Raw genomic sequence first — 15,140 nt, forward strand, 5'->3', positions numbered from 1 at the left:
ATTGGAGATGGATGCAGATCATATGATCTCTACTCTAAGATACATATGTAGAAACAAAGAATTCCAGATCGAGAGAGGAGACCCCAACCATTTCATAAGTTCCATGATCAGACGTCCGGATCGCTGCCACAACCATCATCGACGAAGCTCTAGATCACGAGAACGTTCAGGTGACTGCCGATCATCTCCCTACTGACGGCGATCAACCTGAGACCCCAGACGGAGGCTTGCGCGGGCCTTGGATGAGGACGGAGACGATCACCGAACCTGATTGCCAGAATTCCGTCCGTCGACGACGGGAAATATAGCCGAAAGTTTTTTTTGTTTTCGAAAAATTGCCAATTTTCCCTCAAGGATCTTGTTCGTGTTCCGACTCCTCCATCTTCCCAAAACCATTGTGGCAGCCAGTATAATTTTTCCCTGATACATTGCACTAGTCATCACTACCATTCTCGCAAACGCATTGAGGCAGTCGACATATTTTTGCACCTTCCCAACTTCGCGGCGGTGTTTCCTTCGCAGCAGCAGACGTGTTTCAGTCCATGTTTTCTGGCCGACTGGGCTGATGAATGATGTCGCGACTACTAGCATTGTAGTCACCTTGCCTGAGGCTCAATCTACACATAGCCAACACCAGCATTCATAAAAATGTCACAAGGCAGTGGTTTAAGCCTTGTCAGGTTATGATGAGTGTTGACGCCACAAACATTCAGAGGGATGCACAGATTCACCAGAATTCCAAAGCAGAAGATTTTGAGGACTAATATCGTTGGTGAACGGTATTTTTAATCCTTATTATTTACGTGATGTTTGTGCGAAGAATTTTTCGATGATGATATCAGTGGTTGATCTATGTGTTAAAATTTATTTGCATGAATTACTGGTACAATCATTGCAATAAGTTCTAGGCCTATTTTTGCAACTAATGCAGTGTCTTGGCCTTAAGTATTGGTCATTCCAATGCTAGCATTGTTGCTAATAATGGTGTTTGTGTTAATGGTCGAAATACTCCCATTTTTACTGCTTATTATGCAGATATTCAGGCTTTTGATAGTGGTAACAATGCTCATAATGTTGGTGTTAATCATGCTCTTCATAATTTGGTTAGTGATATATGCTCATGTTGTTCATGATGCTACTGGCCGTACTATTGGCTCCTTGAATGGGCAAAGTCTTTTGGTTAATTCTAATGATAGAGTGGCTAATTTGAATCATGGTCAAGTTAGCCATGAATTTGCCAAGTACTTGTCATTTTATTACTAAAAACGTTGGTGTTGATGCCCAGAATTCTATTGCTAGTAATGTGACTTTAGCTACCCAACGTGCCTACTTTTCCTTTATAAAAGGATTTATAGACCCTAAGTCAATCCTTGAAGGATATTTGGTGTATGTGGGTCTCATTGTCATCTATAATGATCATATTGTATTCTAGTAATCACTGCTTGAAAATTTTGACCGGTGCAGCTTGAAAACTAAATTCGTAAAAAATACTTGTTGAACTCCTGTTGGTATGAAATTTTTTCTGGATAACCTGGACTTGTGATATTTGATTTCTATAAAAATATTTTGTTCAAAATATGCTTTGGTTGTTCCAGAAAAATTCTGTAAAGCTTTGGCAGTGTGCTGCCAGTTATTTTTCTGTCTGGCGCAGTGTTGGAAAAATTTTTGGGAAAAATACTTCTAGACCTTGGATTGGCATGAAAATTTTTATGTACGTTCTAGACTTGCTGAACTAAATATCTGGTAAATTTTGTGTCAAAATGGGTTATCGATTTTCCTCAGAAAATTCTGCAATCCAGGTCAAAATTCTGAAAATTTTCTGCCGGTTTCAGCTTGTATATCTTGCTATTTTGTGATGTTTTCGTACTTGTATGAAACTATGAGATAAAATGAGAGCTTGTTTGGAAAAGTGCTGTTTTTGACTCCCCGAAATAAGAATGAATGGGCACAGCAGCGAACAGGTGCGCGTTATCCTTTGGCGAACGGTACTTCTCTCATTTTATTTTCTAATTTATGAATTAATAGAATCTCTCTTGTCATGTCATGCATTGTGTGTACAACACATGATACTCTTTGTTTAAAGTGGATGTGCATGAATTAATTGAGATTTTGATGTCCTAGACATAAGGGACATTTATATCAAATATTGAATATGCTTCTCTTTAATTGACAACATTTAGCATATAATCTCTTGATTAGGCTCATAGAAGAGAATTTGTTATTTCTCTTGTTGGCAATTAATTATTTACTATAGCCCATAGCTATTGTGATTTATCCCGCAATGTATAAGTGAGACAATAACATGAATTCTCAATATGGTTTTCATTGTTAGGTTGCACCTGTCGTTGCTAAACCTTAATTTGCTCTTGTGATATCAATTAGATGATATGAGTCTAAACATTGTGATATATAGCATAAATATTGAATATAGCTTTGCCCAGAAGGCGAATTTATTGCACTAATTATATGATAATAGCACTAGGACAAATTCCCCAAATATAAAATTGACTTGGTATTGATTTAAAAGTCAATTGTTATTTGTCCAAAATTCAATTTTATTGGTTGCGCTAATTTATTATAGCATTGTTTCACACGAGTCTTTGACATTGAAATAAATCTCAAAATTGAGTATTTAAACAAAAGGATAGTACCTAATTTTTAATATAGTTTTGCCCAGAAGGTAAACTAAGAACGTTAATTTATCTGTCACTCGTTATCTTGCATGTCATTTATGATAGTCACATTGTACTCCAGTAGTAGTTCTTTGAGTGACCAATGACTCATGACTCGTGAATGAAGTCTGCAACTTCTATTTTTAATGCTATGCTACTATGCAAAAATGCTATGTACTTAACCGCCAAAAGTGAGTCACATCATGTTGGTTTGCTTGAAGCAAACAAATTATTAATGTTTGATAATTTTTCAACATCTATACTTCTTTTGGCGTTTAACCTCCCTAAGATTGTCGAATGTTTCACTCATTTTGTTCAATGTGTATGCTTGCCCTATATGATTTTATATGCAACTTGTGGTAAATTTCATATACATTTGAGAACTTATTGTGTTGCGATAATCTTTACATTTTAGAGACCCAATTTTTAATTATGGCATGACCAATTGGGTGACTGAGGGCAAACATAATTAGTTAGATATTACAATTTTTTTTATCCACATGAGTATTTTATAGAGCATGTGTGAAGGAGAAATTATTGAATTATCTATTTTGGGGATATACTTTTGTTTGAAATCCAAATCTAACTCACTGCATATCACAAACCAATCCTTCAAAGGATTGTTATATCTAGTACATGGTTTCAAAATAAACATTTCCCTATCTGCGTTATTATTTATAGTGCGCAGTCTATTTCAATATATCACCACCACAGCGTACCTCTAAAAAGGCTACCAAAGAATCCTTAGTCTCTTGATTAATTAATGCCAAGGGCACATGATATGAGACTAATATACATATCCTTAGGTACGCTGACTGCATACTTAATTAATGAAGATTGTTTCTCGGCATTAGGGGGAGATAAGAGTTCAAATTTAATAGAATGCCAAAAAATTCCATAGAATAAAAATATCTTCATTATTTAATCCATGTACTAGTTAGACTGAACTGAAAGTTCAGAAGATGATATATTTGCGATATTAGCAAATAATATGCCAAATACATCTATTGATCATACTGATCATAAAAGAGTGACTAGGTCCATATACCATCCATAATTTGGACCAAATATATCTATTGATACTCCTTGATGCCAGAAGTGTAGGAGATCTATCATATCGGTGTAAGAGATAAGAATCATTATACTAGATCTAGTAAATAAGCATTGTCACTCTTGTTATACCTTGAATAATTATGTCTTGGAGATGTTCGTCCAGATGACGAAAAACCCTAGTCAATCTATAGGTGCACCAAACAAACACAATACTAGGGATGCGGAACGACCATATCAAAATACCTTTGGGAAATGTCTAGAATCTGGTTGTTTTAGAAATTTCCATTACTTTTACAAATATGGGATACATTTATAAAAAGGTTATAGTTGTCGACAACACAATTGCCATTACAAATTGCTCCGTTATATGATAATCTGGATCCAGAGTTAGGCACCGGAAGTGCCATGACTATTTAACGTATAAAGGAGCAATTAAGGCATAGCTCGACTCGCTAATTATTAATAATTCTCTTTATAACAATATACCATTGAGAGTTAACCCCGAAGGTTACAAGTGGGTGTGTGCACGAAAGAGAAATAAGAATAATGAGGTGATATGATATAAAACGAGTTTGTAGTCTTATGGGTTCACGCAAATACCCTTGATTGATTTTAATCAAACATATTTTCCCACGATAAATGACATTAAGTTCCGCTACATCATTGGCAGAATAATAAATTAGATATGCAACTAATATTAAATTCAAAAGTCTCTGAAGGAATTTAAGTTCTCAAAATGAGAAAAAGTGAAAATCGCACATTAAAATATTAAGGTCTTTATAGGACCTAAAATAGTTAATATTTATTTTGAGAAATCCCTGATGGGTTATAATTCCCGAAATGAGAATTTAAGTGTCATTACATTTACTCTTTAAAGGGTTGCGAATGGAGTTAATATCCTCATTGAAGGAATAATATGTACCATTGTGTGCTCGATAAAGGGTTGATAATGAACTTATTTATTATTTATTATCTAAGTCAATATTGATGGTGGAAAACATCAATGAAATATATAAAGGGTTTGATGATGTCAGCCCATATCTAAAGACGGAGTTTTTGAAACAAAAGCTTTGGGAAAGCTAAGTATTATCTCAACTCCAGAAGATAGAGTTTTCCCTTGAAGAAATTTTTATACACCAGTTAGTCAATATATGATTTTGATTGGATACTTAGACAAACAAATATATAATGGCTACTTGGGTACTGGTTATTACTTTTGTAACTCCATAATGCCAAGTTCCAAAACTGGTTGTACTATTTTTACCCATTGCCCCATAGAGGGTCAATAAAAGGATATATGGATATATAATGAAATCCTTTTGACTAGATACTATGATATTAATATTATACCACGTGAACTCCAGAAGAGTCACGAGATTATTATAGAGTATATTTATTCAAATGACAATTGTATATATTTATTTACAAAATCCCTCTATACAGTTTGGAAATTTAATGTATGGGAATTAAAGATTGTTATCTTGAGGGGGAGTATCATTTTACATGAATCAATCCTGAAGATTAGGTCTTAGATGACTAATAGCTGTACTCTTTTCCTTAGTTAAGTTTTTTCCCATGGGATTTTTCCTTAAATCTAAGGTTTTTAATGAGGCAGCTAATCTAAAAAGAATACACATACATCATGCACTCTTTTGCTCAACTAGTTTTTATCCCACTGAGTTTTCTAGTGAGGTTTTTAATGAGACATGAGTATGATATAGTAATGTAAATGGGAAAAAGTTGTAAAATAATTGCTTAAGTAGACAAACCCCAAAATCCTGAAGATTATGTCGATTGTGCCCTGAAGGTTTTGGTTGTACTCTTTTTCCCTTAACTAAGTTTTTCCCACAGGGTTTTCTTAAGTTAAGGTTTTTATGAGGCAATCAGTACAATATATGTTCTTACAAATATCATGTACTCTTTTCTTCAACTAGGTTTTTCCCACAAGGTTTTCCTAGTGAAGTTTTTAACGAGGCATGAATATATACATATATACTCCTTTGTCTAGGTTTTTCCCATAGAGTTTTCCTAGCAAGTTTTGAAGATGCAGGATCATGTCAAATAATGTCCAAGCGGGAGTGTTATAAATATTATATATGTGGACATTATTATATATATGGTAGCAGTTGTAACTGATAAGGTTACTACCTTTTATATGTATTCATTACCTTATATTTGTAATACCTTTGTATAAGTATTTGGTATGATGAATGAGAATCTTAACCTTCCCTCTTCTCTCTTTGTCTATTCTAATATTCTTACAACAACCCCAATATTAGTAATAAGACAGGGAATGTGAGATTACCTAAGAAATTGGAGGGTATCTCACATTTCATTCCAATAGGTAAAAACTTAATGCGGAGGTTATCTGACATTCCCTAGAAAAGTTATATAATCTGACCCAAACATGAGAATCTTATATTACCAAGCAAATATAATTATCTTATATAACATGAACCAAATGCCCCCTTAAGGCTTTAATTGTGTTGATTAAACAAAATTCTATGATAGGAGGGATCGTGCACTTCTTAAGAATCTCCTCAAGCTTTGGGAGCTCATTTTGACGTTTGACTTACACCTCTGCATATGAGAATGCCTTATGTTACAAATTCAAATTGTATATATTGTTAGGCCGGAATAATTATTGTATAGATTTTGATGATGTTATTAGATATATTTTAGGAACTTAGATCCCGCAAATATTTTTCTTTACAATGGCCAATGTTAAAATTACTGTATTGTTCTCATGTAGGAGTCAATCTTCCCGCAGACCTTAGTCGTAAGAGGGTATAGTACACCGGCAAATGGAAAAAGGCAGTTCACTATCGGCAGACCTTATCTGTCAGACCCATCAATCATTTTGGTTAGGTCAATGACCGACCCCAAGATGCATGTGTATAATTCCTGTAGATCTTATATCATCTGACCTTAACTAACTCTCACAAGTATTGAGTCAAATGTCGAAGACCTTTGGTAGGCACTAGTATAGGACTGCACATCCCCGACACTTGTACAAGGGCATCCACCATGACATTTTAACAATATATATATATATATATATATATATATATATATATATATATATATATATATATATATATATATATATATATATATATATATATATATATATATATATATGCTTTGAATCCGGTGCAACCCCTATCATACATGAGATCATGAGATCTCATGATATCCTGATTCATTTTCCATGGAAGGTTGAGATTAAAAGATTCTTTTAAACTAATTAAGGACATTTTTAAAACATAAGGATTAAAAAGTAATTCTAGTATTGAGTTTATTTTTGGTTAGTATTAAATTGTAATCTTGAGCATAATATTAGGTAGAATATTAAAGGTAATAATTTGTATTGAGAGCTGATATTTTTATTTGATTATGTACGACGGTGTGTGCGTGTATGTAGTATGGCTAGTGCAAATCGTATGAATGAGTTTTTTTTTTTTTTTTTTTTTTTTTTTTTTGTAATTTTACGGAAATAGTTTATATGTGTGTGCGTGAATTTATGTATATGGGTTGGTTTTAAAGAAGAAGATTGTAAGAGTAATATGTGTAATTTTTTAATTTTTTTGGACACCGGTGATGAACTTACGGAGGTGTGCGAATATGTAATCCGGCGTGTGCAAAGCTTAGGGATGGGAGCATTGTTTTTTTTTTTTTTTTAAAACATTAATAATAGGCGTGTGCGTGAATGATCCACATTTTTTGTTATGTTAAAACTTAATTTATGAATGCAGAAGCAATGTAAAGATTTATTTTAAGATAGTGTGTGCGTGCATGTGATCTGGCGTGTGCAAATTTATGGGATGGGGGATTTGAAATTTTTTATTTTTGGCATTTCTACCAAAATCGATATTATGTGTGTCCGTGAAGTCAGATATATGATTTATTTTTAAAGAAGAAGATTGAAATAGTACTACGTGTTTTTATTTTTTATTTTGACATCGGAAATGTACTTACAGTAGTGTGTGGGAATATGTGCTTTGGCGTGCGCAACGTTTAGGGATGGGGGCATTGCTACGTATTTTTTCCTAATCAATCATTAATATTATGTGGGTACTTGAATTTTGTTAATGTTTTTCTTTAAATAATAATTTGTAAGTTTCTATTCGTTGTTTTTTTTATGCACCTGAGTGGTAATGTACGGTGGTGTGTGCGTATATGTGCAACAGTGTAATGCGATCTTGGCATGAAACTGTTATATATACGGTGTGGTCGTGTATTTGTGTTTGATTTGTGGTTGTTTTTTTTTAATACTGACTAAAGGGTAGTATAGGTGTGTGCATCGTGGTGTTACGGCATGTGCGAACAACTCGGCGTGAAATTTTTCTCAATTTACTTACGCAAGTACTAAGGATGTATTGTGGAGGTTGGTGTGTGCAAACTACTAGTTAGTGTATGCAGTGTGTGTAATTAGGTGTGCGAATCACTGGTCTCTAGGGCTGTGCATAAACCGACCCACCCGAAAAACCCGACCGACCCGAACCCGAATATATGCACTTGGGTGGAATCCGAGCCCGAATTAGCATACCCGAACTGTTCACACGCCACGTAGCCGGTTAGAACGAGGCGGGTTGGGGGTTATAAAATTCCCCCGAACCCGTCCGACAACCCGAATTAGGGTAAGACTGCGTATACCCTAAGGTATACGACGTCGTGTAAGCGGTGTATATATGTTGCCTTTGGAGGAAACCCTACTCATTTCCGCAGCTTCCTCGTCTTTCTTCTGACTTCTGAGAACTCTCTAGAGTCGTTCTCTGAACTTCTCTCGTGAGTCTCGTCTTTCTTCTCTGAAATCTGAAACCCTAGTTAGTTCTTACTTCTTTCTTCTCCAGATCTCTGACTCTGTGAGACTCTGAGTCTCTGAGTTCTCTCGTTCTCTCTGAGTTTGAGTCTCCGGTGGAAGCTAGCTAATATTGTTCGGTAGAAGCCCTATTCTAGAGTCTGGACGACCGGTGGCCGGTGCGGTGGATTGTAGATTGCTGTCACGGTCTCACGGATTTGAAGCCCTTTGTTCTCGGGGGTTTGATTTGGAGAAACGAAGTAATCTCTAAACCCTAATCTTAGACATACTTAGATTATACTCTTATATATTGTGATACGTTGTTGTTATTTGTGATTCTATGATTCTGATGACTGTGACAAAGTGAATCTGTTGAGAAGTTCCGGATTGCATGTCACTTGTCCCTTATTTGTGAATTTTTTATCCTTTGATTAGGGCTTCTATGATTCTGATGACTGTGACAATGTGAATCTGTTGAGAAGTTCCGGATTGCATGTCACTTGTCCCTTATTTGTGAATTTTTGATCCTTTGAATAGGGTTTCTATGATTATATGGACTGTGACATTTTAGAATCACTTAGTTGTGATTGTTTGTGGAAGCCCCTAAGTCCCTTACACTTGTTGATTATACTTTGTCTGTATTGTTTGTGGAAGCCCCTAAGTCCCTAACCCCTGTTGGCTGTTGGATGTTGCCTGTGTTGGTGAAAATGGTGGAAGCCCCAATTGTAACTACGAATTGTGAAATCCAGTAAAATGATGAATGTAAACTTCAGGCTTTCACCATCCTGATTTCTGGATTTCTTTGTCACTTTGTGTGATTAATGTGATACTGTGATTGTATCCATGTATGCCTGTATGTTACTATGTTTATAACTTATAAGTTATAAGTTTATGGATGTATGACCCTTAATAGTTAATTCCTTAAAGTCCTAATTATGAAATTTAGAAAAATGATGAAGTTAGGAACTGCATGTCTTCTGATTCTGGATTTCTCTAATTCTGACATTCTTTGAAATGGTTCCCACTGTACTGATAGTATTCCATTTCTTTAGATGGAAAATATCATAGAGTCTGGTAGTCAACCTTCCAACTCTTCACTTCATGGATCTACAGTGGTGGAAGCTCAGACTGTTGAGATAAATAATGATCAACAGAATGTGCAACCTACTGCTGCGGTTCTTCCGAAGAAAAGGAAGGTAGTTGAATCCAGATCTCCTGTGTGGGATCATTTTGAAAAGATTGTTGATGAGAATAATGTTACTGTTGAGGGAAAGTGTATATATTGTGCCGAAATATATAAATGTGAGACCAAAAAACATGGTACTTCATCATTGAGAACCCACATGTTTAACTGTCTTAAAAACCCTCACTCAAAAGACACAAGGCAATCACTTCTGACCTTTCAAGCTGTTACCAATTCTGATGCATCTCCTGCTACTGTTGGTGAGTTAGGAACTTGGGTCTTTAATCAAGAAGCTATTAGGAAGGCCTTAGTTGAAATGATTATAATAGATGAACTCCCTTTTAGATTTGTTGAAGGTCCTGGATTTAGGAAGTTCATTCTGGTATGTTGTCATAGGTTTAAGATTCCATCAAGATGGACAATTAGTAGGGACATCAATTTGATTTATGAAGAGGAAAGGCTCAAGTTGAAGTGCATGTTTAGGGGAAACACTCAAAGAGTCAGTATTACTACTGACACTTGGACTTCTATTCAGAGAATTAACTACATGGTAGTTACTGCTCACTTTATAGATGAAGAGTGGAGGCTAAATAAAAAAATTATTTCATTTGTCCCTGTCACATCACACAAAGGTGAGTCTGTTGCAAAATCCCTTGAAAACTGTTTGCTGGATTGGGGTATTAGAAATGTCTACACTATTACAGTGGACAATGCATCATCAAATGACACTGCCCTAGGTTTTTTAAAAAAGAAATTGATGTCTTGGGGAACATCTACTGTGAAGGGCAAGTACATTCACATGAGATGCATTGCCTATATTTTGAATTTAGTTGTGCAAGATGGGCTAAAACAGTGTGATGATTCTGTGAAGAAGGTTAGGGATGTTGTAAGGTATGTGAAAAGTTCACCTGCTAGACTTAAGAAATTTAAGGACTTGTCTGAATGGCTTGGGATTGAAAAGAAATCATCTCTGTGTCTAGATGTTCCAACCAGATGGAACTCTACATATCTTATGTTACAATCTGCAGTATTTTATGAGAAAGTGTTTTATTCACTTGAAGAAAGTGATTCTTCCTTCAAATCAGATTTGGGTGATTCTATTCCAAACTTTCTTGATTGGGAGTCTGTGAAGAGTTTGGTGAATCTGTTGAAGTGTTTTTATGATATGACAATAAGAATTTCAGGTTCTTTATATGTCACATCTAACACTTTTTTTTTTCTGAAATTTCTGATTTATATTGCCTATTGAATGGAATGGTGGAAGCTGGTGGTTCTGTGAAATTGATGGGGGAAACTATGAAGGTTAAATTTGAAAAGTATTAGGGGGATATAGATAAGATGAACTTGATGATATTCTTTGCAAACATTCTTGACCCCAGGGACAAATTAGAGTACATGCCAGCACAGATCTTACACATGTATGGTGAGTTAAAAGGTAAAACCTACTATGAGAAAGTGGTTGCAGCTTTTACAGAGTTGTTTGATGATTATGCTGCCTCTGTTGTCCCTATTGCTCCTGTGATTCCTTCTACTGTTGTCCCTACTGTTTCTGTCATCTCTTCTACTGATTCTTCACAGTCTAATGTTGGGAAGCCCCAGGGTTTGTTAAAGTCCCAGATTAAGAAACAAAGAATGGAGAGTGGGGGAAAGAAAAAAACTGAGTTGGAAATTTACCTTGTTGAGGCATTAGTTGAAGAAGAATCTTCTTTTGACATACTTAGATGGTGGAAGCTGAATGCTGAAAGATTTCCTATCCTTTCAAAAGTAGCTAGGGATGTCTTAGCTATACCAATATCCACTGTTGCCTCAGAATCTGCCTTCAGTACATCAGGGAGGGTTTTAGATCCTTTTAGGAGTTCTTTAACTCCTAAAATTGTGGAAGCTCTGGTTTGTACTCATGATTGGCTTAGACTACCTAATACCCCCATATCAATTGAGGAAAATCTGGAGGAATTGGAGAGATTTGAACAAGGTAACATACTAACACTTAACTTTCCTGCATTTTCTATTTACTTTTATTTTAAACTTGTCCTTGTATTTGCAGAATTGGGTGCTGATGGTGGGAGTGGAGCTGGGAGGATTGGTGGTTCTACACTTCCTACGATTCCTGTAATGTTATGCTTTATACTTTATACTACTTTATATTCTTGCATTAATGTAATCTGTATACTGTATTACTCGTGACTCATGAGGCTTGGTAACTAATTAGTAATTAGTTGCTGCCTAGTTGTCCAGTTGTCCTAATGAGGCTTGGTAACTTACTAACTTGTTGGTTGCTGCCCTTGGACCTTGGTGCACTGGACAGTGCCACAGTGGTATAACTGTTAGTTGGTAAGTTTGTTGTTAGACTCAAGGGTGCTGTACTGCTGGTAATGTATCATTGTATTATGTATTTAAGACTTTAAATAATTTAACTATTTGTTATGGCGATGATGAAAGCTTCCACCAATGATCTGAAATAAGGGATTAAGCTGGTATGTTGCTCTATCCTCATGGGGATGTTGTAGCAATTTGCCTTTAATCCTAACTTTGATATGGACAAAAAGCTTACTGAGCCAATTTTTAATATCTTATTTTCTACCTTTTATAGTTTTATAACTTATTTTGTTTTTGCTAATACATCTTAAGTTTTGAGTATTGACAGGAAGAAGAAGAACAGTAGGCTAGAGCTAAAGTAGGAACTACTGAGCAATCTGAGCTAGGAACTTGGATATTTTTTGAATTACTGTAATTTTGGTAATTTGGTGCAATGGTGGTTGCTGCAGTGTTTTTTAGAAATTGGCTACTTTTACAGTTTTACATTTTGTATAAGCAAATTCATAATTGCCCTTGCCCATTTGACTTTTTGGAGTCTAACTGTCTAAGTACTAGTTGTCTAGTTTAGTAGCTTTACATGTAGTTTGTGCACAGTGCACTACATGTTTTTGTAAATTTTTTCAGTTTTACTTAATTTTTACACGTTTTAGTCAATTATTTAATTTTTTTTTTATATTTTAAATATCCGAGATGCATTCGGATATCCGACCGACCCGTCCTCAACCGAAATCCTATAAAACCGAAAAGATTTTACAAATTGATACAATGAGATTGGGTTTAAAAATAATAATCCGAAATCCGTGCGGTTTGGCCCTCCGAGTATCCGAACCGAACCGTCCGACGCACAGGCCTACTGGTCTCCTAAGTTAGTTCATGTATCATTTTTCGTAATACTGATTAAAAGGTAGCATAGGTGTGTGGGTCGGGGTATTATGGCGTGTGCAAACTAGGCAAAATAATGCACACCATGTCGTCTGTTTTCTTGTTGTGTGTGTGTGTGTTTTTGTTTTTTTTTTTTACAGTGATGTGTGCATTGGTGTGCAACAGCGTGTGCAAGTTATTGTACCCGCCGAACATGAACTCACGCAGATTATAAAACTAGGGTCAATGCAATTTTATTTTTTTTGTGTTTGATTATTACCAAAATCCTAACTAGATGTGTGTGTGCATTCACGATGTTGTTTTTATTTTTTAAAAAAATTGTAAAAGTACTTGTCGTTGATTTTTTATTACCAAAATTGTTATTTACAGTGATGTGTGCCCGGGTGTTGTATGGCATGTGCTAGTTAATGAGCCACAGACTTTAGCATGCCGTTGTTATTTTTTTTTGTTTGTTTTTTTTTTTTTTTGTTTTTAATGAACTTAAAAAATTGTTATTTAGTTTGAGCATATATTCATGCAGCTAAGCACACACCCAACAACTTCAGCGCACACATCTAGATTTTGACGATTAGGATGGGTGCGTTACTTCATCTGGGCGTGTGCAAAACACGGTAGGGCTGGGAAGTCACTAATGAATCAAGTGTAACAATTAATAGCTCTAGGCACACACTCTAAAATAGCGCACACATTGATTTTATAAGTTTTTGTATTGCAATGGAACTAAATTTTGACATTTTAATAAAAATCAAATTAAACTTCTATGACATACTCTAAAATAATATGGCATTATAATATTAACAGTATAATCTTAAGTTTCATATCACTATCAATAATAAATTTTTAAACTTTTAAATAAAAATTGGATTGATTACAAATATAATTAAATACGTATTTCAATTAATTTGTCAAACATGTAATTAAAGCTATACAAAAGTCTAAGAATTAAAAAATCAACAACCAAACCGAAATCCCACACCGCAAAATCAACCCCCCCCCCCCCCCACCCCCAAAGCACCGCCACACCCAAGTATAAATAAATATAACGAAAACAAAATATGATGAAAAGTTCCAATGCGAGTAGTCTGCACCCAACGAAAGACTGCAACGCACACACCACATGAAAACAGATGAGACCACACGTCAAGACTCCAAATATACCTACACACGTTACTGCAAACAGATGCACACCAACACCAGGAAACACATATGCATAGACAGAGCACTACAACTGCACACACCCATACAATAATGTTCCAGCTTTCCATAACCAATCACAAAAGGAATTTCTAAGTTTAAGAAATAGAGTACACAATCCAACCATACTTAGTATTGTTGTATTATGAAAACAAGAACAAAGCTCCTACACTGTCACACTAGGAAGTAAGAAATGTCAAATAATAGTTGTAAACAATAGATAAGGTGTTTATATTGTGAAAACGGGAACTCTAGCAAGTAATCAATAATTTCCTGGATTTTTTACCAGAGCATCATATCTAGATTCTTCTTACCAAGTACATGAGAATTAACTCTAACAAATTATAATTGACTACAACAACCAACAACTACTTGGATCCTAGATAAAATTATTGTAGATTTAGATGCATGTATCTACTGTTACACGTACAGCTTCTATCTCCTGCAAAATACTGCAGCAGCATAAACAATTTTCCCTTTATCATTACATACATATATATTCAAGGAAAACATCATATTATAAAGTGTTTATGTACACATACTGGAAAGAAAGCCCCCAAAATATAATGGCACTCAAGCATAACAGAAACTATGATAGAAATATGAGATTTAGAATGTATGTACACAAGTAGCAAAAAGAGCCCAGTGAATAGTTCACATTCAAGAAAAAATAGTAATTACTACAATTCTTCCAAGCTGACAATATCAAAAGGGTAAAGGTTCAGGGTTAAAAACAATGTAATTGGACTGCTTATGAGATACCATCAAGCAATCGTGAGTCGATGATCCAAAAGCTCCCTAATGACTTTCGCTCAAAACCAGCAACTGCACCAACAAACGAATATTTAAAACAATGTAATTGATAACTTCAAATTTCATAACAATGTTCATACAAGTGGTACATTATATCAGCTTGTTAGTAGAGAAAAAAGCATAAAACAGTATGTGGCAAGTATCTTAGCACACCAAATAACAAATGAAAAAGCACGTGAGTCTTGAATACAAGATTTAGATTTTAATAAATTTAATTTTATTTCAA

The 15,140-nt window shown here is 35.0% G+C and overlaps 1 protein-coding gene across 1 annotated transcript; it reads left to right on the forward strand.

Annotated features, from left to right (window-relative positions):
• Nucleotides 1-717: 717 nt before the first annotated feature.
• LOC109155043 (zinc finger BED domain-containing protein RICESLEEPER 2-like) lies at nt 718-11,552 on the forward strand. The gene is made up of 6 exons (XM_019302772.1): nt 718-779; nt 932-1,056; nt 1,109-1,221; nt 9,579-10,893; nt 11,043-11,473; nt 11,520-11,552. Exons 1-6 carry the CDS (start codon nt 718-720, stop codon nt 11,550-11,552), a joined length of 2,079 nt encoding a protein of 692 aa, XP_019158317.1.
• The last annotated feature ends 3,588 nt before the right edge of the window (nt 11,553-15,140 follow it).

This window comes from Ipomoea nil, unplaced genomic scaffold (genome assembly GCF_001879475.1).
Source record: "Ipomoea nil cultivar Tokyo-kokei standard unplaced genomic scaffold, Asagao_1.1 scaffold2690, whole genome shotgun sequence".
NCBI classification, from domain to species: Eukaryota; Viridiplantae; Streptophyta; class Magnoliopsida; order Solanales; family Convolvulaceae; genus Ipomoea; species Ipomoea nil.

Bases quoted from the DNA above. Each gene is read 5' to 3' on its own strand.
- LOC109155043 (XM_019302772.1), top strand. From the start codon at position 718: ATGCACAGATTCACCAGAATTCCAAAGCAGAAGATTTTGAGGACTAAT. The intron at 1,057-1,108 runs GTAACAATGCTC...TAATTTGGTTAG, and splicing joins TATTCAGGCTTTTGATAGTG to TGATATATGCTCATGTTGTT. The intron at 10,894-11,042 runs GTTCTTTATATG...AGGGGGATATAG, and splicing joins TATGACAATAAGAATTTCAG to ATAAGATGAACTTGATGATA.